Raw genomic sequence first — 23,121 nt, 5'->3', positions numbered from 1 at the left:
AGTGCAGCGGATCACGTCCGGTCTGCTCATTCTGTTTCCAGACAGCCTGTATCGTCTTATTGATCCACCAGTCAAGCTTATAGTGTATAAGTTGATTATATTGTCTGCGTTAAGGCTGTTTGAGCTTAGTTTTGTTTTCATTTCCCTTGTCCGTGATCACATTTTATGGATTTCATTGTTATTCCACCGTTTTCCACTATGTTCTGGGATATTCTGTTGTCAGTTAAGAGACTGTTATCCAATCCAGTTGGGTCTTCGCTCGTCCTCTTGTTTGTTTCTTTTGTTTGCTTTGCGAAGACGTTTTAATAAACCTCATGAGGTTTTTTATCTTATCTGCACAAATTAGTCGTTCTGTTTTTTTATCATATATTTTTTCATTTTTTTGCTCACTTCTCTTCTGTTTTATCACGGTGCAAATACACTAAAGTAAACCAAACTAATCTAAACTATTCCCTCTCTCTCTCTCTCTCTCCCTGTCCTCCACAGATTATAGATAATGGGCTGTGTGCAATGCAAGGATAAGGAAGCAACCAAACTCACAGACGACCGAGAAACCAGCATCTCCCAGAGTGCAGGCTACCGCTATGGGGCCGACCCCACGCCCCAGCACTACCCCAGCTTCGGGGTCACCGCCATCCCCAACTACAACAACTTCCACGCCCCCGTCAGCCAGGGGATGACTGTCTTCGGAGGGGTCAACACTTCCTCTCACACTGGAACCCTGAGGACCCGCGGCGGGACAGGTAAGGGGGCAGTTGATGCGTGCAAAGGTTGAAGGGGTCGACGTTAATCATCCCATCAGGAAAGTTTATGATCGGAAGTGCGTAAAGACCCCAGACTGACCCCAGACCCAATGTTGACCCCACTGTTGAGCTACTGCTCCTCTCCACGTCTTCACACTTTCTGGTCAAATATTTTCAAAGCATTCTCTGACATGCATCGAATCACTGTTGACCCGAATCCCGGAAAACCCCGAAAAGACTCGCTCCCTACCAAACAACGCCCACAATGTCATAGATTTTATCACTCTGCTGGCAATTTTTATTACTCTCCTTTCATGGAAATGTCACCGTCCACCATTAAAGATATCGTGTTCTTGATGAAACCAGATAAAATTGGCTACACTCTCAGAGGCTCTAATCAAGGTTAAAGCAATAAAAAGTGCATAAAGACAAAAACTAACAAAAACGAATCATACAGTATAATACCTGTAACATTCAGTTTAGCCATCCCCCTTGTACACAGGCTCATGCACAGACTGCTCCCCTTACATTTAGGCATTTCATTTAGCTGACTCTCTCATCCAGAGTGTCTTACAACGAGCGCAACAGTCGGATAAGCTTCATTTCCTATATCGCTAAAAGTGAAGGAGTGCAAAAGAGCCATTGTGCCCTTCCAATATCCCTGTGACCATAAAACGATGGTGTGAGATCGAGTGCTAGGAGAGAAATAGAGTAAAAATCTAAGGAGAGAGACAGATGGGATTTTGTAAAGAGCAAGTGGAGTGAGTAGAGAGAGGAAATCAATCAGCGGGAGGTGCTTCTTAAAGTAATGAGTCCTCATTCTACGACAGAAGATGGAAAGTAACTGCAGTACTGACTGGAGTGTGAAGGTCATTTCTTTCCTTACTTCTATCCCACACAGCTTCAGCGTTGTGTACGCCCAAGCACACTAAGCATTGAGCACACACACACACACACACACTTGCAGCCACCCACACACATACGCAGTCTCTCCATACGCAAAAGCACAAAGTTTGAGGGAGTCTTACTGCAGCAAAGTCAAAGTCTTACTGCGTCCTATGGCTTCCCAAAATCCCTCACCTCACTGCCCCCGCTGCAGCTCCGCTCCCCGGTCCCGACCCCCCCCCCCCACCCCGACCCCTCCGACCCCCCCGACCCCCCCACCACCCCCCGGCCCTGTGAGGAACGTCCGGCTGGCATTAACAGAGGGCTTTGTGCATCGGGCTCATTGTTTTCGTAGGGAATATTCCTAGTCAGGATATCCTTTATGTTTGACTGAGCCCGGTCCGCTCTGCAGAGGAACTCAGTATTTCCACTCAACTTAGCAGGAGTCCTCTCCCTCAAAGTGTGGATTATTTTCTGCCCTGTATAATCCAAAATCCACACAGTGGCAGAGGAGCAGAGGGGTTTAGCGTTTTAATTTTCTCCTGGTGGGGAAACACAGCTGCCTAGCTTGTTTGCCTAACGGCTGCAATTCCCCCCTCTCATGGCAGAGGAACACCTGACTTCAGTTCAGCATGACGCACTTCATTGATGATCGGTTGATCATTTGCTTATGTCATTTCCCCAAATGGAAAGTCACAGCTAGTTAGCCCATGACCTTATATAACTAATTGAGTAGAGCCGCAGCGAACAACTCTGAGATGAGTCGATAAAGCAGCAGATACCCGCGGCCCAGGTTTAATGGCTTGATGGAACATTTGTTGCAAACAGCAGGAGCGATGCATTCTGGGTCTTGTTACAGGTGTGAAGGTTAGAAAAGCAACGTGTGGCACTCTAACGCGCTACATCTCTCTCTCTCTTTCTCTCTCTGTCTCTCTCTTTCCCTCTTTTATTTCTTTTTAACTGTCTGTCTCAGTCTCTCTGCCTCTCTCTTCTCTCTGTTCTTTATCACATGAATAGCAGCAGGTTCTTCCCATCTCAGCCCCTATCAGCGAGCGCCTTACACCGGCTCCTCATATCAACACTGTTTCCCAGAAAGCCTTTGCCCGCTTAGGGCCTTTTGAAGTGAAATGACTTGGGTAAATGCGATCCTGAGAGTTTTAAGTGGACCTTGAAGAAGTGCCCATTCAACTTTCCACTTTACTCCAAACACTGTGAGAGCCACGAAACGGCTCAGCAGCTGCAGACACCGCAGACCTGAGCAAAACACGTTGAGTGCTGCATTTATCTTATCTTAGCAGTGATGTCCTCTCTTTTGAGGCTGTTTAAGTGTTGGCAAGATTAACCAAACCAACCTCAGGTAGTTCAGATGTTCAAGGCCGGATTTATTTCTATTTTAGCCAAAGTCTTAGTCACTTTTCAGGCACTTCAGGCTCCCCTCCTAAGTTAGAGAATCAAAACTCTTGGTGTCACTGCATCTCTATCAGTGGTGGAAGAAGTATTCAGATCTTTGACTTAAGTAAAAGTAGCAATACCACAGTGTAAAAATACTTTGTTACAAGTAAAAGTCCTGCATTCAAAATCTTACTTAAGTCAAAGTACAAAAGTATTAGCATCAAAATATACTTAAAGTAGCAAAAGTAAAAGTAGTCATTATGCAGAATGGCCCATTTCAGAATCATATGTTATTGGACTATAATTATGGATGCATTAATGTGTTCATCACTTTAATGTTGCAACTGGTAAAGGTGGAGCTAATTTTAATTACTTTATATACTGCTGGGTATCTTAACCTATAAAAATGTATCATAATTTATTAGTTGATTTATAATTTGTATTAATGATCTAAATCTGCAAAGTAACTAGTAACTAAAGCTGTCAAATAATTGTAGTGGAGTAAAAAGTACAATATTTCCCTCTGAAATGTAGTGGAGTATAAAGTATAAGTATAAAGTAGCATGAAATGGAAATACTCAAGTAAAGTACAAGTACCTCTAAATTGTACTTAAGTACAGTACTTGAGTAAATGCACTTAGTTACATTCCACCACTGATCACCATGATATAGTTTCTATTGACCAGAGTATACTTGCACATTCACTGTATATAACAGATGACAAGTAACCCAATTTTACAAGATCATGACATTGATTGAAGAGCCTCATATAATTTACAGACATCCACTGTAGGACCATCACCTGAGCACAGCACCCGAGTGTATTCTTACGCCGTAACCTTAGCCTCCCTCAACAGTGCATTAGTGTAACGGTGCGGCACTATAAACTGCACTCCACCTCTGAGTTGCAGTGTTACTTTGCTGGTTTCTGGTTGGTGAAGTCAATGACGTCGCCCATGTGTGTGTGAGATCCAGCATTTGCCGCAGAAAATTTGATTCAAGCCCCCATTTGGATCAGTGTGTTCTTGCGATATGACTCCTGACTGGGAGGTGATGATGATCACTGGTGCCGTGAAGGCCTTCCCCTAGAGGAGAAACGGCCGTGGGTCATGTGGGTGGTGAATATAGCACTAAACCCGTTGGCATCTGAGGATGTGTGTGTAGGTTCAGAGCAGTCTGACTCACCTGCAGGGGGGCTGCTTGCAAGCGTAGGCCAGGCTGTCTGCATTTTCAAACGCTCACATTCAATTCAGTATTGAGCGTCCAATGCTTTCCACTGGCATACTTCAATCAGGTCTGGAAAGTCTTGAAAGGAACGGATATTTTGTTGTTAAACGCAATGCATAATGTGACTCCACAGTTTAAGTTCTTGCAGTCATTTCACCTGCAGTGCTGTCTGCTGTTGAGAAGAATAATCTCCACCTGTAGAGTAATATGGCCTAGTTGGATGTTTTAGGGCTGACACTCCCACTACATCATATATTGAAAAGGACAGGAGTAGGAAACCCCTACTCTATAGCTTGTTAGCAACAAACTATGCTATATTTGCTCCCAGTCCTGTCAGTGAGGGAGGTTACTGGTCTGGTGAAGTAAGGCTGGAGGGGCTGAAAAGCTTTTTGGGGCAACTGGTCTTTATCCAGCGAGGCTTTAGCCTGTCTGAGTGGAGTCAAACTGGATTGAGGCAGGTTGAGCCCCAGCTTCTGTCACAGGACAGTTGGACGCCCGAGAGCGTCCCTGGCTGCCGTGTGAGACCGGGGTCAAATCACTGTCAATTCACCCAGTTCAGGAAGTGGATTAAATTGGGAAATATTGAAAAACTTTTGACACAAAAGGGCGATATCGCACCTATCGGAAACCATTTAAAATGCATTTTAGGTATTTAGCTGATACTCTTATTCATTTTTTTGTTTGTTTGTTTTTTTCCTTTTTTCTGTCATAATTTCTTCATTACATGGGGTGTTTTATTATATTCATTTGTCCACTTAAGGGTAGTTTAACATTTTGAGTTTTACTGCTCCCCACGATTACATGTCTAGGCATTACTTAATGTTTTTATCTGTTAACTCGTCTTACAGTGAGTGCAACAGTACATTGAGCTTCAATTTTTACATCACTTTCATTACAAGCAACCAATAGCAAGGAGTGCAAGGGTGGGACAATATTCCTGTGAGAGAAGTGTCATAAAAATAAGAGCTAAGGAGAGTGGCAGCAGGCAATTTTCTTTTTTTCTTTTTTTCATTTCTGATGAGAGCAAATTAGAGCAAGTCATGGAGGAAGATGTGGGAAAGGGGATGAGACTCAGTGGGGAAAGGCAAAATTGGCAAAATCCCTCCCAACGGGACAAGTGTCTGGTGTATTACCTGGTGTCTAACTGATGATATAAAACCAACTTAAACTTAAAATGTCAAAGTATCGTTTTTAGGGAAATATGTTTTCTTTGATGGCCTGTTTCCACTCATTTTGACTGTCAAATTTGATGAGTCCTCTCCCTCAATGTGTGGATTATTTTCTGCCCTGTATAATCCAAAATCCACACAGTGGCAGAGGAGCAGAGGGGTTTAGCTTTTTAATTTTCTCCTGGTGGGGAAATTTGGACATAAGCTGCCCTTCTCTCTCTCAACCTCTGTAATGACACAGCTGCCTAGCTTGTTTGCCTAACGGCTGCAGTTCCCCCCTCGGTCTCACGGCAGAGAAACACCCGACTGCAGTTCGGCATGACGCACTTCATTGATGATCGGTTGATCGTTTGCTTATGTCATTTCCCCAAATGGAAAGTCACAGCTAGTTAGCCCATGACCTTATATAACTAATTGAGTAGAGCCGCAGCGAACAACTCTGAGATGAGATGAGCCGATAAAGCAGCAGATACCCGGGGCCCAGGTTTAATGGCTTGATGGAACATTTGTTGCAAACAGCAGGAGCGATGCATTCTGGGTCTTGTTACAGGTGTGAAGGTTAGAAAAGCAATGTGTGGTACTCTGAAGCTCTACATCTCTCTCTCTCTCTCTCTCTCTCTCTCTCTCTCTCTCTCTCTTTCCCTCTTTTATTTCTTTTCTCTGTTCTTTATCACATGAATAGCAGCAGGTTCTTCCCATCTCAGCCCCTATCAGCGAGCGCCTTACACCGGCTCCGCATATCAACACTGTTTCCCAGAAAGCCTTTGCCCGCTTAGGGGCCTTTTGAAGTGAAATGACTTGTGTTGGTTAACTCGTCTTACAGTGAGTGCAACAGTACACTGAGCTTCAATTTTACATCACTTTCATTCCAAACAACCAATAGTAAGGTGGTGCAAGGGTCGGACAATATTCCTGTGAGAGAAGTGCCATAAAAATAAGAGCTAAGGAGAGTGGCAGCAGGCAATTTTCTTTTTTCTTTTTTTTTTTTCATTTCTGATGAGAGCAAATTAGAGCAAGTCGTGGAGGAATATGTGGGAAAGGGGATGAGACTCAGTGGGGAAAGGCAAAATTGGCAAAATCCCTCCAACGGGACAAGTGTCTGGTGTATAACCTGGTGTCTAACTGAGGATATAAAACCTTAAAATGTCAAAGTATCGTTTTTAGGGAAATATGTTTTCTTTGATGGCCTGTTTCCACTCATTTTGACTGTCAAATTTGATGAGTTCCCATTAAATTCGACACTATTTACTTACATTAAAGCCAGAAATTGGTCTCTATTTACTTAGTGTGCTAGCGCTTACAGTGCACTGTCAGTTCAATGTGATTCTGAGGTTCATTTTCTCCCGCTAATCTGCTGAGTGCTGACGCTGTGCTTTCTCCCCCCCCCCCTGCAGGAGTCACCCTTTTTGTGGCACTTTATGACTATGAGGCGCGGACAGAAGACGACCTCAGCTTTAGGAAAGGAGAAAAGTTCCAGATTATCAACAGCACGTAAGTCGCTGCAGCTGCTTATCTGACTTGTCTGCACTCAGGAGGGGGGGTGGATGCAAGTTCCCATTTTATCGCTGTGTTAAATGGGATGGTATTAGCTCCTGGGAGGGTTAGGTGTCGCATTTCAACTGAGGTAAAAGTGGCAGCTGGAGAACTTAAAGCACCGATCCGGAATACATTTTGTTTGTGCATATTCATTTTAGGTATGTGACTCGTAGGTTTTTGAGGGGTGTGACTTGGGAGCCAGCACCCAAATCAAATCTGCTCTAGTTAAGTGTAAACAAACCTTTTGGAGCTATGGAATGCATGTAAAACTCATGTTTAGCTCTTACAACCTGTCATCCTCCACATGAAAAGCTCAATCAATTATTTTGCAAATGGAAAAAAATGCCTGAAATCCAATTAAATAATTCACAAACAAAGCCAGTAATGGGGCAGCAGTTAGGAATTTGAGCTTTAAAGGGCAACGTTAACTTTTTGGAGTGCTGGGTATAGCTTTTCAAATGAGGCAAAAGTGGTAGTTTAAAAATCTAATGTGACAGCAGTACCTTGACACGGAAGAGTAACCGTGGTTTAATCAAGCTTTCGGCAGGGTGGAGCGAGGCTTTTTAGCCGGCGGTGATGTGGTGGGGTATGGCTCAGTCGGTCTTCAAGACTTCAAGACCCTCTGAACTATAGGACAGGAAGTACAACTGCCCCGTTACACCCACAGTCGTGTTGGCTAGTCTTACCTCCAGTCAGCAGAACTGCGGAGGACCAGTGTGTGTGTGTGTGTGGAGGGGAGGGGAGGGGAGGGGAGGGCTTGCCTGCCAGCTCTTTAACCATCCTGGCCTCAGAGCCTGCGGATGGTTTTCATTTTCTTTCTGTCTACAGGAGCCTCTCTCTCTCAGCGTGGCATAGCGATACTCAGTTGCTTTTCTTCCTTCTCTCCGAGGTTTGTCTGTTTGTTTGGGTTCCTGCAGTGGTGCAGTGCCATCAGAGGAGCCGGCTACACTGCTGGGAGTGCGCTGTGACCCTATTCTCCTATATATTTCACTGGTAATTAGGCTGATCGGTGCATATACTGCCTAGGGAAGGAGGGTATACTGTGACCCCATTGTCCCGTAATTAGGCCGATTATTCTGTATACCTGCACATACCCTCGACTACACTGCTGGGTTTCTGATTTCTTTAACTACTAATGCTGTCAAACAGGTAGATGCACATCCAGCGAGTGATTTGAAGGCAGGATAAAGCGGAATGACGCAGTGTTTAAATGCAGCCTAATGGATTCCAGCTTAAATTTGATTATAGACACCTAGGTGGTGATAGTAGTAGTATTATTAGTAGTTAAAGTAGTTGTGATGGTAGTACTAGTAGTAGCAGTGCTAGTAGTTGTAGTAGCAGTTTTATTGATGCGTCCTTCTACACAAGCACAGAATGAACTTTCATGCCATCATACAGTATCACAAACAGTTGTTCTCTAAAGGTTATTAGTATAACAACATAATGTACAAAATGTTAATACATATGCCATAGAAATCATCTCCCTGATTAAGTCCAAACAAAAGCTCCACTGTACATGGCTGCCTTATCTCCTTAGCCTTTGGCCTGGCGAGGTCAGTCTTCCTCCTCACCACACCCAGACAGCATCCTGTCCTGGCCAGTGTTTCGCACATTCCACTGCACACCTCACTCCCCGCCAAGACTTAGTCGGAGCAGGAAGACACCATCATTAGAGCCCCGACTCCCTCCCCGCCTCCTCCTCCTCCCTCTCCTCCTCCTCCTCAGTAGGGGCCAGACAGAGCTGCATCTTCAGCCCTCCTACACCCCTCCCTCCCTCCTTCCTTCCCTCTCTTCTCCGCTTCCCTCTGTCCGCCCACGCCTGCTGTTTCAGCCGGCCTCAGCCTCGCCGTGGCTGGGGCTCGTTCCAGCTGGTCACACTGACCCCTGCTGGACAAAGGCGGAACAGCCGTGCTGAAGGCCCACCGGCTCCAGCCTCGGCCTCCTCATCCGCTCCGGTCCGTCGGTCCGAGCTGGCAGGCGGTGACTGACAGACGCCCGACCAGGCGGGGCTCACGTGAAACAGGCGTGGGACGCCCGCTGGGAGGCAGAGAGCCCAGTGCCGTGGCAAACAGAAGGCACTGTTGTCCCTTTTGTTTTGTGATGGCATCCTCCAGGAAACTCTGTGTGAATACACATGCAATGTGTCACGGGCCTCCGTCCAAAGCTGGTCCCGAATGTTTATAATTCAGTGCGTTTAGCGCCAGCTTTTTATAACCCACCGTGAACATGTTATTGTAAAGCTTTGTCGGACATAATCAGGAAATACCTCCTGATTTATCGGTGAATGGTACAAGTCTGCGCTGTTTAGTAAATTAAATTTGGATTGTTCTGAAGCTACTCCAGGCTATGAATAAACACACTGTGGCGTAGTGAATGCCTGCCTCTCTGACTCCTCTCTGTCAACACGGTCCTGTGTTTAATTATTCTCTCATCAGTAGTCACCACAGGGAGAGAGGATTTGAATCCATTTGGAGACAGGAGGGCGGTTCTTTGTTTACGGTTGTTGTTGTTTTCTGTCTTTGTGGCGGAGCAGAGTTGGTTTAAGGGGTTTGTTGCTGGAGACAAAAGAGGGAGTGGGACAGACTGGGGCCCGCCCCACCCCTCTGTTTCTGTCTCACTGGCTCCTGCACACACACACAAACAAACACACATACCAACACTTACTACACCACACAAACACACTCTCATTCACTCCTGCATCCTCCCACAGAAGACAGATTGCTGAGAGCAGGACTCCATCCCTCCCTCCCTCTATCTCTCCCTCCCTCCCTCCCTCCCTCTATCTCTCTATCTCTCCATCTCTCTATCTCTCTTCACTGTTAGCATGCACACCCAGCCTCCCTCCTGAGGGATCCTCCATGCTCCTCCCAGAACAAAGGAAAACAGGCCTGTTTCTGCCTGGGATGTCGTCCCCAGGCAGTCCCCCATCATGGCTTTATTCAGCATAAATGAAAGACCAACACCGCCCCTCCTCTCCCTTCCCCTCCTCCATTCCCCTCTCTCTCTCTCTCTCTTTCTCTCTGTGTGTCTGTCTCTCTTTCTGTGTTTCTATCCAAGCCACAGCGGTTTGCATCCCACACACAGACGCACACACTCATACACACACAAAGACGTTCCCTCCCGGAGCACAAGGGATGTGATAGTAACCAGCGCCGGGTGGTACCATGTGTCAGAGAGACACTGTCACGGCATGGTGATGGGGGGAGGGGCGGTGTGCATGTGCGTCAGGGCGTGTGTGTGTGTGTGGGTGTGCATCGGATTGTACAGTCATGTGTAAGCATTAGTAATGACGGATGGTAAACCGCTACCGCTAGCTGTCCCTCAAGGCAGCCAGCTATCGATGTGTGGAGGAAGAGTGTGGTGGAATGAGGGGAAAGGGCAGGAAGAGAGGAAGGGAGAGATGCCCGAGATAGAGAGAGGAGGCAGAGATAGATGAATGAACGAGGGGAGGGCTTCATAAAAATAGGGGAAACCATGAATGGATCTCATTAACAACATAGTCCACTTAAAGGAAAAATCCACCCTCGGATGTTCTCACGTTGATAGATAACACCAATTTATGATGTGCTTTCCAGGAGTGCTGTAATTTGCTTTTTTGTTGAACCCACTTTCCTTCTACCTGCCTCATCTACTTCTACTAGTGATTTCCTACGTTTCCCAGAATGCCTTTCAACAACCCCCTGAGAAGGGGCCGTGAACTTGTTGTATTCAGCTGCAGGTTATACATGTAGGTGCCCCTTACTCAAAACACAACATGTTTTGTGGCTGCATTGCATTCTGGTCTATTGAGGCTGCTGTCAGTAGAGAAATTGGTCTCCCTGCCTCTTCTACAATGGATTTCTCGCCATATTATTGGTGCAAAACGGTGAAGAGAGAAGGGACGATGGCACATGAACCTCTGGAGACATGAGCTAGAAGTGTGTCAGAAAGCGGGGATGTGAAAGAAAAAAAAAAAGATGAAATGTGATGAGGAGAGGAAGATGGAAGATGAGCAGCTGAGTGCCTGGGCAGATGAAAGAGTTGGGGGTGCAGAGAGGGACGGATTGAACCATAGAGAAGTGGTAGTTAGTTAGCAACAGATGCAGGAAGGACATCAGAGAAAGACACTAATGGCTGTGTGGGCTTACAGGCTGAAAGGTCTTGAAAAAAAAAAGGCCTCTCCTCCCGCCCTCCTCTTCCCATTTTACTTTCTAGGCATTTAGCAGACGCTCGTATTCAGAGCGACTCGAAAAGACTGAAGCAGAATAAACTCACATTCATGTATCACCAACATCAAAAGCAGGCAATGGAGCGCAGAGGCTGGAACAACAGCTCCAAGACAGTAGGAAAAGTAAAATATCCCTTGATATTCATGTATCAAAACAAGAAAAATAAAGATCTAGGTACTGAAATACGAGCCAACCTTTTTCCCTCCTTTATACGTTGTATTCCTTGCAGCTGGTCAGCTCATGGGCTTGTTGGCTGCCACCATATAAACACATATGAAAAACCATTAAATGCATTCACTTGTCACATGAATTATGGATTGCTTTCTGTGTATTATATGTACAATTTGCTGGACGCTTTTATCCAAAGTGCCTTACAGTACCATGAGTGCATACATTTATAGTATGGCTGGCCCCAGGGGTAAACAAACCCCGAACACTGACAGTGTTGGTGCTATGGTCTGCCCATTGAACTAAACAGAAACACACGTTGCCCTCTCATATGCTGAAACACAGTGACTTGATCCTATATGCTTTCCACATGGGCAATATAAACAGTTAAACTACAGATGCACTTGTGTATGTGTTTAGTTGCACTGGGCACGTCTGTCAAAATGAAATGACTTGTATTAATGCACTTTTTCTGTTTTATCTCTTTTCCCTTCCCCCCCATCCTCTCTCTCTCTCTCTCTCTCTCTCTCTCTCTCTCTCTCTCTCTCTCTCTCCTTCTCTCTACTCTCTTTCACTCTCTCTCTTCCTCTCCCTCTCCAGTGAAGGGGACTGGTGGGACGCTCGCTCGCTCACCACCGGTGGAAACGGCTACATTCCCAGTAATTACGTGGCTCCAGTGGACTCCATCCAGGCTGAGGAGTGAGTAGTGTGTGTAGGCGTGTGTGTTTGTGTGTGTTTGTGTGGGCGTGCTTGTCTGTATGTGTGTGTGTGTGTGTGTGTGTGTGTGTAAATGCTCCCAAGAGACCCACGGTACATTGGAGGCAGGTCATGCCTACTGACTTTAATCTTGAATGCGCTCTGAAGTAGCATGAGATTACTGGACAGAAGGCCACAGACTGACAGCCACACACATCTGTAGAGTTCGCCTTCTGAGAAACGAAATTCTGCAGAAAAATCATCACACCGCAATTTATACCTTCCTGCAGGGCGGGTGCTTTTCCTCGCCCCGATAAAATGACATTTATGTGACACTATAAAGAGATTTGAAATGCCAGCGAGGATGTGAGTGCGGTAAATATATCCAGTTTGGTGGATGCTGTGCAGTTCCATGAGTGCATACACTTTTAGCACGGACTCCTAAACCCTGACAGTGTTAGTGTCATGCTCTACTCACTGAGCTGCACAGTACCACATGGAAAGAGGAAAGAAATAAAAACAGACCAAGTGCATCCTGACCATGTGTGTGTTTTGCGTCTGTTTTGAGTGTTTGCAATAGCTGCCGCAGACCCTTCCCCCCCCACCCCCCCACCCCCCTTCAGTCAGACTCTTCTCTGAATAACGATTCAAACGGTGCAGTGTGAGGCAGAAACTCATTATAAGCCCTCTGGAGTATGCTGGAATTAAAAACAGAGAGGAGGTGCGGGTGCGGCTCCACTTATCGACACAAATCTACTACCGTGAAAGAGGGAGCCACTTCGCACATAGGTGTCATATCACTTTCTGTGTCTTTTTCCTCCTCTCAGTCCATGCAGGAATCTTGTACTTGTAAAAAGGTTTTCAGGAATTGTAAAAAACCTTGATTTTACATCGACCCCCACGTGTTTTTCTTTACACTTTATAATGGGTTACTTGGCTGCAAAGACATGAGAAGTATTTCATGCATGTGAGACAATGTCAGCTGTCAGTTTTAGTAAACAAATACAAATGTCATCATCCGAAGCACAAGGTTTCTGCAGCTTCTGTTATGAATGAGTATCTGTGTTTTTCCAGGTTTAGAGACCATGACTAAGTGGTTATTTATGCAATCGTCTGCAGGGAGGATGCCAACAGCCTCGTGACTGCTGTCACAATCCATATAACATAGGCTAGCTGCTGGGTTAGTGTCAGTCGGTAATATTTAAACCCAAAGACCTGACTTAATGAATATATATCAGAAATAAACACAAGTTTAAAAAGCAAACAGCGAAGACTGTCAAGATGTCCTATGTATTACACAGCATCGGACACCAAGAAGAGGTAAAACTAAAATAAAATGTGTCTTCTACTCAGCATTTATTGCACTTATTGCACTTTTTTTGCCCTGCATTCCTCTCTTATTGTCACTAGCATCAGCTAAAACACAAACTGTACTATTTAAATCTTTGCAGCAGTTTGCTTAGCAGTTAGAGAGACCGTCCTGCAACAGAAAACTCACAAGTTCAGTTCCATCCCACAACAGCCAGTGTGTGTCCATCAGTAGCCATGTGTTCTGTCAACACATCCTTGAGCAAGACACTGAAGACACTGAACCCCGACCTATAGAGTAGAGTAGAGTAAACTTTATTGTCCCCAAGGGGAAATTTGGCTTGGGCACAGTGCTACGGTCCGTTGCTTCACATAGAACAACACAAAAACATCACAAAACATGAGAAGTGTTTGACACGATGCTAGACAGTTGCTTCACATAAAAACATCTTAAAGACATAAAAAATACATTTGACTATACATTTGACATTGACAACACGATGGCTAAAGTGCTTGTGTATTTATTGCACATTGATCTATTGCCCTAAGATTTAGCATTAGAGTTCAGCAGCTTGATGGAGGCTGGAACAAACGATAGCTTCAAGCGGTTTGATTTGCACTTTGGCACACGGAGTCTTCTTCCTGATGGCAGAGGTTCGTATTCAGAGAAGAGGGGATGTCGAGAGTCGGCAATTATTTTTGTTGCTTGTTTCATGACCCGCTCACTCACTGTAAGACCCTCTGGATAAAAGCTTCAGCTAAAACCTTGTCTCTTTTGATTGTAGCTGGTACTTTGGTAAACTGGGCCGTAAGGATGCAGAGAGGCAGCTCCTGTCCACCGGCAACCCTCGCGGCACCTATCTCATCCGGGAGAGTGAAACCACAAAGGGTAAAACACAGACACACTCATATCATCAACCTGTGCAACTGTGTGTGTGTGTGTGTGTGTGTTGCATTCATGTCATGTCGGATTTACTGTAAATATGAGCTGCTGCCTGTGAAAAAGGCGTTCACGTCAGCCTACTAGTGGCAATTAAAATAAGAAGTGTGGGGATTTTTTTGTGGGTTTTCGGTATCTATCACCTGGTGTCACGGATTGCATAAGTGTGTCATCACAGGTGCCAAACATTGCAGCAATATACATCAGTGTCAGCAGCCTAGGGTGATAAAAATCAAAATGATCAGTTATATTCACAGTTATACAATCAAATGAAATGGGATCAATTTCTGCTGCAGTTTGTTTATGGTTGATTTTAAATTCAAAAACATTTTTTTCCATGGAGATATTTGCACATCCAACTATCTCTGATGCAGGTGCATTGGAAAGTATCACTTCAGTCTTAGTGTAACGTTTCGGTCACCGAAACATTACTATGATTAATAAATTGTGATGCTGAGCAAGAGCAGTGTGCAGGATCTTCTTTTCTCAAAATTCAAAAATAAAAAATGTTTTTGATGTTGGCGTTCCAACAAGTGAAACACATAAACGCTTCCATGTTGTAGCAACGAGACGTCAACATCTTTTTCTTCTTCCAATATGACATGAATGCGGCGTGTGTGTGTTTAGTAAGAGTGTGTGTGTGTGTGTGTGTGTGTGTGTTCTCTTATATTATCTACAAAGAAACAGAGAGGCCAAGCCAATCACCACTCAACTTCACTTCTAAGAGCTTATACACTCTGGCCTCTTTCACTTACATCACTCTGTGTGTGTGTGTGTGTATGTGTGTCTCCCTTAGGTGCCTTCTCCTTGTCCATACGAGACTGGGACGATGTTAAAGGAGACCACGTCAAGCACTATAAGATCCGCAAGCTAGACAGCGGTGGCTACTACATCACCACCCGGGCGCAGTTCGACACACTGCAGCAGCTGGTTCAGCACTACTCAGGTACCAAAATCCCCGGAATAAGTCAGAGCTTCCTGTGACCTTTTAACTGACATTTTCAGGTGAAGCGGAGAGCGCAAGGAGAGATGTTTTTTTGTTTTTTTTTTGTTTTTAGAGGTTATTTTTAGGATGTTTTCTGCTTTAGTGGAGGGAGATGAGAGGGAGTAGAGACAGGGAGGACATGTAAACAAAAGTCACAGGTCAGATTTAAAGCTGCACTAGGTAATTTTGCACTTTGGCGGCCCCAAGTGGCAGCGAGGGATAAGTGTTTGTGTTTTTGAAAGTTTGAAGGACTTCATTACCCGGAAATCACATAACATGATGTTGGACCGAGTTTTCTTTTGGCAGCAACTGACTGTACCTGACCCCGGGAATTTATTTTGGTAAATAAAGCAAATCTACAGCATGTCAATTAGTAGGGATGGGACACTCTTCTCTGTTGCAGTCCCAATTTGTGATTTAGACTGATCAGACAGGTATGTTTTTACATAAAAATCTTGCCCAGTGCAGCTTTAAACCTACAACTCTAGAAGAATATGGTATGCAGCTTGGCCTGTGCTGGTTTTAACACGGCCTGACATGTCTAGAACCACATGTACCCCCTCGTTGGTTCAGAGGGAAAAAAACATGGAGGATTGGACTGCCCAGTCTTCCTTTAAAAAAAAAAAAAAAGGAAACAGCCAGACAGACGTTGCCATAGTGAGATTTGTTATGGAGGAGACAGAGCACTGAAGCATTGACACTGTGGCCCCATTTGAAAGCCCAAAGAGCAACAGTCTTCTGCTCCGGCCCGGTGTCCGTTTCCGTGAATTGATCCAGAAATGCATTAAGCAGACACTGTTTCACGGCATAATTGCGTTTGGGCTGGCAGAACAATTCCACATGCAGAAATAGAAGGTGGCTCTTACCATGAGCCACCTAAAATCCTGCACATTAAAGCACACAAATAGTTGCACTTGCCATGTCACATACTTCTATTAATATATTTAGTCCCCCATTTTCCACATTCAAACTTAGTTTTTAATCCAACGCAGCTGAACAACAAACAACAAACATCATGTCATACTCAGAGTGGAAGGGCAGTATTTTTTTATCCCTCTTCTTGAGCAAAGAGTTTGGGAGTTAGATGTGTCAGGAGAGAGAGAGAGAGAGAGAGAGAGAGAGAGAGAGAGAGAGAGGCAGCTCTCAGTCGTCCCAGTTTGCATCACTGCGAGCTCGTCCAGATGTGAGTGTTGAGCTTGTTATTCCTGGCTGTGTGCTCTCTGTGTTGTAGAGCGTCCCAGTCGCCTACGCCTCTCTGTCAGGAGATGACCGCTGCAACTGTGACCGTGACACACTGATTCGATAATCACATGTGTGCGAGATGAGACGGCGTTCTCTGTCCTTACTTGTACTCACTCTGTCATGCATTCTCTGGATTTGTCTCTCCCTTTGTTTAACTTATTTATCTCTCTCTCTCCCTCTCTCCCTCTCTCCCTCTCTCCCTCTCTCCAAGTCTCTGTCTTATTAGGAGTAATGATAATATATATGAGACAGTCTGTGTCCTTATTTGTTCTCGTTCTCTATCTCCCTCTCACTACCAGAAGGATATTTTTCCTGTCACGCTCTAATTGGCACATTGACATATCGATGTTTAAGCAGTGAAATCAACACTATGGATTTTCTGTATGTGTGTTTGTGTCATGGCACATTATCTGTCTCACCCGGTGCTCTTTATTGTCGCTCCAGATGACGTACGAAGTTGACAACGCACCTTCACCAATGACCTTAACTCTTTTCAGGGCTTGTGCTTTTATTGCCTTTTGCTTTCCTCTACTTTCCAACTTTGTAAAGAGCTTAAAGAGCATATGCATATCTGGCACAACGTAGCTGTCTTTCAGAAGCAAGTGAAGGGATGAGAAAACCATCAATGTAGCCTCAGATGCCGCAATTACATTTAAGCTGTAATTTATTTATGTTGTGATAAAATATGTTCTGTGCTAGGTTGTCATGGCAAACATGTTTAGATTAAACTGATCACGGATGGTTATTGATTACAGTATAACGTCATTAATTGTCGTTGCAAGTTTGATTCACTGATGAAACAGAAAGTAATAATAATAATAACTTTATTTATATAACACCGTTAAAAACAGAGTTTCCAAGGTGCTTTGACAGACAAAATAAAAGCAGAATACTCAAATTATGAATTTAAAAGGCAATAAAACAATAATAAACAGGGATTGTAGGATGAAAACCAAGATAAACAGTAAAATAGAATAAAAGTAAGATAGAATTAAGACAGTTAAGATAAAAGACAATAGACAAAGACAATAAAAGATAAAACGATAAGACGATAAAAAGACGACATCACATAAAAGCAAGTCTATAAAAATGGGTTTAAAGAAGTGATTTAAAAGAAGTCACTGCAAAGTCAAAGTCAGGAAAAAGTGGAGAAAAACAGCATTATTTTAGCAAGTTGCAATGTAGTGTATCTGCAACACAATGATCCAGATTCTTTTATTTATAATGAATGAACTTTTCGTTGGAGAGTAATGGATTCAGCACATTAACGGTGATCAAAGCGTCGCACCTCCAAATGCATCATTTTAGGATGCTGCGCCTTTCTCGAAAACGGTAACTATTTTGATGCTTGTTGTGTGGATACAATCCCCATATCGACAGGTTTTATGACAGCCAGCAGAGGAACAGAGCGCTGTATTGATGCCTGAGCCGAGCAGCTGAGGCAACGGGCCCAGATGGGCTTTGATGGCAGAGTTACAGAGTTGAGCGCTCCCATGGGTGAGACGCAGGCCTTTATCTCTCCTTTACGGCCCTGTGCAAACACCCAGGGGCCTTATCTCTGGCAGTGCGGGGGTCACTATGTCCCTGCCATGTAGGGGTGGGGGGGGGTTATGATAAATGTCAGCTAGGACGGACAGACGGAAACACTGTCCCGTTCCCCTGGCTTAATCGATGGCGGGCAAACACGACCGCTTCCTCTTGAGTAAAGCAAGAGAGGCTCGATTTCATGTCACAGACAACATGCTGTCATCATGTAAAGTGACAGCCATATACAGCGGCTTGAAATGGAAGCAGCTAGAGTACCACTCTCACAGAGTGGCGGGGGCCCCTAAACAAGCACCGCTGTTAATGCATCGCATGGCGGTTAAAAACACTGCGGCCCTATCTTTATGTTTAACCACAACGGAGCACATACATTTCCCAGAAGAGTGACTGACAGCCCGAGTTATCTCTGAGCAATTACCATCATTATCGTAAAGTGTGTGGGAGTCAGAGATGCCATTAGCCAAAGTGAGCCATAACCTTGGCCCTATGGTCCTCATACAGACCTGCCCCCGCACTTCGCCAGCTCCCACAGCTTCACCATCAGAAACTAGGGTTTCCCCGCTGTGTTCATTCAGCGGGGTTCAGATCACCACAACAAGACAACTGTGACAAAAAGTGGGGAAAATGGGGCCTAAAACGACATATTGGGCGAAAGTTTAAAATTCACTGCAAAAAATTGGGGAGGAGCAATGACATGGACATTGATCTGATTTATAGGATGAAAGGTTTAGCATGACATATAAACTTTAAAATATAAACTTTATTTATAGAGCACTTTTCAAAACCAAAGTTACAAAGTTCTTCACAACAAGGAACAAGAAAAGAAAAAAAAACTTGAGGTACTGATAAAATAAGCATAGCAAAGGTATAAAACAAATAAAAAAAACGACAAACAAAAGACAATAAATAACACAAAATCTTCAATTCAATAATGAATGAGGCAACTTAGCTAAAATCAGACCAGGATTAAACGTGAGCTTTCCGATAAAAGTATGTTATTAAGAGTGATTTAAAAGATGCTACTGACAAATGACAAAACCGAATTTGCATTTTGGGGTTTTTTTGACGGTGTGACAAATTTCTGGTGAGGAAACATCTGAAATTCAAAATGTGAAGGCATCTCTTTGTTAGGACTGAGAAAAGCAGCTCACTGGGACAGAGGTGGGACAGAAACCTATACTACTCACACTGAGATATGCGGAGGGCCGAGCGGCACTTTGTCTGATTTGATGATGAGTAAGGATCAGGGCGAATCAGTGCATTAGACTGATTACTGCTGGACCCTCTGACCTGGAAGCAGTCTGTGTGGAGTCCAGGAAGTGGGAAGAGTAGAACTGATTTTGAACTTTGGTGTTTACTTGTCCTCTGCTCAATTTTTTTCCCCGCCTCTAGTTGCACCGTTGCTTCGACGGTTCTCCTGCTTCCCTCTCTGTTTCCTCCAGATGCTTTGCTAACTCTCTCTGTACATCTCTCTTTATGCTTTATGTGTGTGTGTGTGTGTGTGTGTGTGTGTGTTTGTGCGGACGCCTGGCTCTCTCTCTCGCTGTGCGGCTGTACGCAGACCGAGCCGCGGGGCTTTGCTGCCGCTTGGTCGTGCCCTGCCACAAAGGGATGCCCCGCCTCACCGACCTGTCCGTCAAAACCAAAGACGTGTGGGAGATCCCGCGGGAGTCGCTGCAGCTGATCAAGCGTCTCGGGAATGGGCAGTTTGGGGAGGTCTGGATGGGTACGGATCCGATCACCTCCGTAACGTCCGGGCCGAAAAAGAGGCTGCGTGGAAGGAAAAACCACTGACCCGGGCAGAGACACCAGAAAAACACAACCAAATAATCCGGCCTGGGAGGGGAGGAGATAAAATGAGAAAATGGGGCAGGAAATTTTGTTAATTCTCAGTTTGGGGATATTGCCAGAGAAATACTTCTGGTTTGTGACCCTGGTTTGTGACCCTCCCAAAACATTCGGAAATCACTTAAGACATCCAGTGTGTCAGGAGACTCTGCTCTCACGGTGCAAAGATGGCTTCCTTCCAGCTCCCTCGTTGCATGTTCCACTCCCTGGTAGTTAACCCTGTGTACCTTCCCTCCACTTCCCTCCCCTTCCCTTTTGTAGAGAGTGCGGATGGTTTGTGCTTTAATTTAACGGGCATGTGTGTGAACTTCATCCCTGACACTGTGGGCCTGACTCATGATGCCTGGGAGATCAGCAGAAACACACTTGAGTTGGAAGTAAAGCTGGGGGCGGGATGTTTTGCTGATGTGTGGTGTGGTAAGGAAATCCAAAAAAACTACCATCTTTTTTTGCATTTTTTTTTTTTGCTTTGATATTCACTGGGGGGCATCCTGGAAGTAAATGTGAGGATTTTCATTAATCCTTTTTCCCCAAATTTTTAAACATGCCAAAAAACAATTTGTAATTATGTTTTCTAATAGGAGATGAAAGCGCATGTTATCTTATCCCTCTCCAGGATTCCCGCAGGGTTTCGTCTGTTTGTTTTGTAACATATAATCCATGAAACAAGACTTCGAGCATTAGTTCCTACTCAGGAATACAAATTTCTAGTCCCTCTTTCATTAAGTATCCTTTGCAGAGAGTCAGGGGTGCACTCTGTTATCGTATTACAGTTGGACAGAGATTGGGGATGGGGCTCTTCCCAGATGACTCCCAGCCCTCTGGGATCCTATTACCTCACAGCCCAGCAGGTGACCAGCACCCGCTTAGTCCCGGCTCCCAAAATGGCTGCACAGCTGTGTCACTAATGAAGCCTACTCTCCGGGATTTATGAGCTCGCTCTTAAATTAAAACCCCCAAACTCACCGCCTGCTGTAGAAAACACATGTGTAGACCAAATGTCAACTGACTGGGGTCTGTCTTGCCTTTAGGTCACTACTGATATTTCTGCTATTACTGTCACAGAATGATATGAATGGAGCACTACTGTGTGGGAGTGACTACAGTGATCCATATCTTGCTCTGCATGCTCTGACACAGTAGCTAGAGTCAGTGCAGATTGGTGGCATAACCATTGTGTGTTACAGTAACTGGCATGCAACCAGTAAAGGGCTTACAGGGCTATTGCTTTTGTTAATCATCATACAAAGGATTATCTACTCCTGTGTTGGCATATTGTGGGTCTTAAAACCCTGCTGGATCTCTCTCCTGGCTTTTTAAAGCCATTTCAAATCAAGGACCACCCTAAATCTCTTACCCATTTAATTATCCTTCGGGACAACCTTCATACATGTGAATTAAAGGCAAGCTGATTCCCGTATCTTTATCCTATCCTGTGTTGCATGTTTGCCTCATTGTCATTTCAAAGCGAGGCGAGACTTCCCCCTTGTTTTTGACTTGCGAGTACAGTTGCCTCACACCCGCCAATCATCCGTTCAATTCAGACAGCGGGGTTGTCAGGTCTCGCTTTGAAATGATGTGATTTGAATATGAATCGGTTGCAACTGCCGTACTGATGCCAGCGTGTTTTGCGGGTGCCAGGAACGTGGAACGGCACCACTAAGGTGGCGGTGAAGACTCTGAAGCCTGGCACCATGTCCCCCGAGTCTTTCCTGGAGGAGGCTCAGATCATGAAGAAACTCCGCCATGACAAGCTGGTGCAGCTGTACGCCGTGGTGTCGGAGGAGCCCATCTACATCGTCACCGAGTACATGGGCAAAGGTAGATAAACACACACACACACACACACACATATGCGTACATACACACTAACACACCCATAGACACACTCACACGTACTGGCACGCATTGCACATTTTGTTGAGCTTTTAAGTTATTTCAAAATGCATTTATTCAGGATTTGTAGTCTGAGTTATATGCAAAGTATCATATCAAAGTGAAAACAAAATTCTAGAAATTTCTGTGAAAGCATAAAGTGAAAATTACAGAGAAATCAAGCTTGTTTAAATATTCAACCCCTTTGCTTTGTTTGAGCTAAATTGTCATACTAGCAAAACATTTGAAATAAGTTAATAGCACAACAAAATGTGCAAAAAGTCAAGGGATCTGAATGCTTGTTATAAATCTCTCTATTCAGGAACATTGATAAGACAGATTTAGGGCCATATTTGATATCTGATATTCCATTTTGGGGTCTGAATACACACACTCGTGCTTAAATACAGACACACTCACACAGGTACACACTCCTTCATGCACAAACACACTCAGCTGTACACACACTTACATGTACATACGAATATATACATACACACATAAATGTAGAACAAAATAAGCCAATCAGCATCGACAGCAAAATTGCATTTTGCAGACATTGCGGGCAAAGTTGTTTACTCAAAACTACAGTATGCCATATTTTATTCAAGCGAGTGTATTCTTCCATTTCGGTCTGAATAATTTTAACTGTTCTCGTATGGTAAACCCTTTGTTTCAAAGTGGCAGTGATTAAGGCCTGCAAAACAGTCCTCCGAGAGGCTGGAATTTAGGAATCCCACAAGAAAGAGCTTTGGATGCACATTAAACACAGAGAGAGCAAGAATGGAAACTTTGATGTGCATCGTTCTGTTTGTGGCATGCAGGGACTCCCACATCTAGGTCAGCCCATTAACTTGGAATAAGGAATGTGTTTTTAAAAAGAGGATGCAGTGTGAAATATCATGGCTGTAGAGGCATTTGCGGTTAGCATCGACTCCCCCATCCTGTATTTATCCCTGCATCTATCTGTCATTATTGCAGTAGCCTAGTTTTTCTCTCAAATGATGTATAGTAGAACTGAAGAGGTGAATTGCAAACCAAACCTCATGTCTCTCAAACAATGCGTTGCCAGACCAGCGCTTGTGGTTTGTGGATGCTGAAAACAGGACAAAATAAGAAAATTACAACCAATTCCTCTTGGGGGAAGCGGGATGGGGAAGTAGTGCTTCACTGATGAATGCAGGGAGGGAATAAAATAAAATGTAAAAGACTTCTTCAGTGTCTGTTTTTATACCTGGAATGACATCAGAAATCTGTCTATGTGTGTTGTAGGAAGCCTGCTGGACTTCTTGAAGGATGGAGAAGGACGAGGACTGAAGCTGCCCAACCTGGTGGATATGGCAGCACAGGTACA

At 44.5% G+C, this 23,121-nt stretch overlaps 1 protein-coding gene across 1 annotated transcript in view; it reads left to right on the top strand.

The window, feature by feature from the left end:
- LOC139644858 (tyrosine-protein kinase Fyn-like) overlaps positions 1 to 23,116 on the top strand; it is a gene marked incomplete at its 3' end in the record, with an annotated part of 58,787 nt that extends 35,671 nt beyond the window's left edge. The window contains exons 3-11 of the mRNA XM_071520372.1: positions 487 to 743; positions 6,811 to 6,907; positions 11,929 to 12,027; positions 14,118 to 14,221; positions 15,069 to 15,218; positions 19,606 to 19,770; positions 20,154 to 20,309; positions 21,534 to 21,713; positions 23,040 to 23,116. Of these exons, the coding sequence (XP_071376473.1) occupies positions 497 to 743; positions 6,811 to 6,907; positions 11,929 to 12,027; positions 14,118 to 14,221; positions 15,069 to 15,218; positions 19,606 to 19,770; positions 20,154 to 20,309; positions 21,534 to 21,713; positions 23,040 to 23,116 (1,275 nt within the window). The remainder of the gene's footprint in view (positions 1 to 486; positions 744 to 6,810; positions 6,908 to 11,928; positions 12,028 to 14,117; positions 14,222 to 15,068; positions 15,219 to 19,605; positions 19,771 to 20,153; positions 20,310 to 21,533; positions 21,714 to 23,039) is intronic.
- Between the last annotated feature and the right edge of the window lie 5 nt (positions 23,117 to 23,121).

Source organism: Centroberyx affinis, unplaced genomic scaffold, assembly GCF_046629955.1.
Source record: "Centroberyx affinis isolate AG114_WGS23_722 - 3 ecotype Tasmania unplaced genomic scaffold, CSIRO-AGI_Caff_v1 ptg000794l_1, whole genome shotgun sequence".
Taxonomy (NCBI): Eukaryota; Metazoa; Chordata; class Actinopteri; order Beryciformes; family Berycidae; genus Centroberyx; species Centroberyx affinis.
The sequence above is the reverse complement of the archived record's forward strand: the minus strand, read 5'-3'. Positions and strand labels throughout refer to the sequence as shown.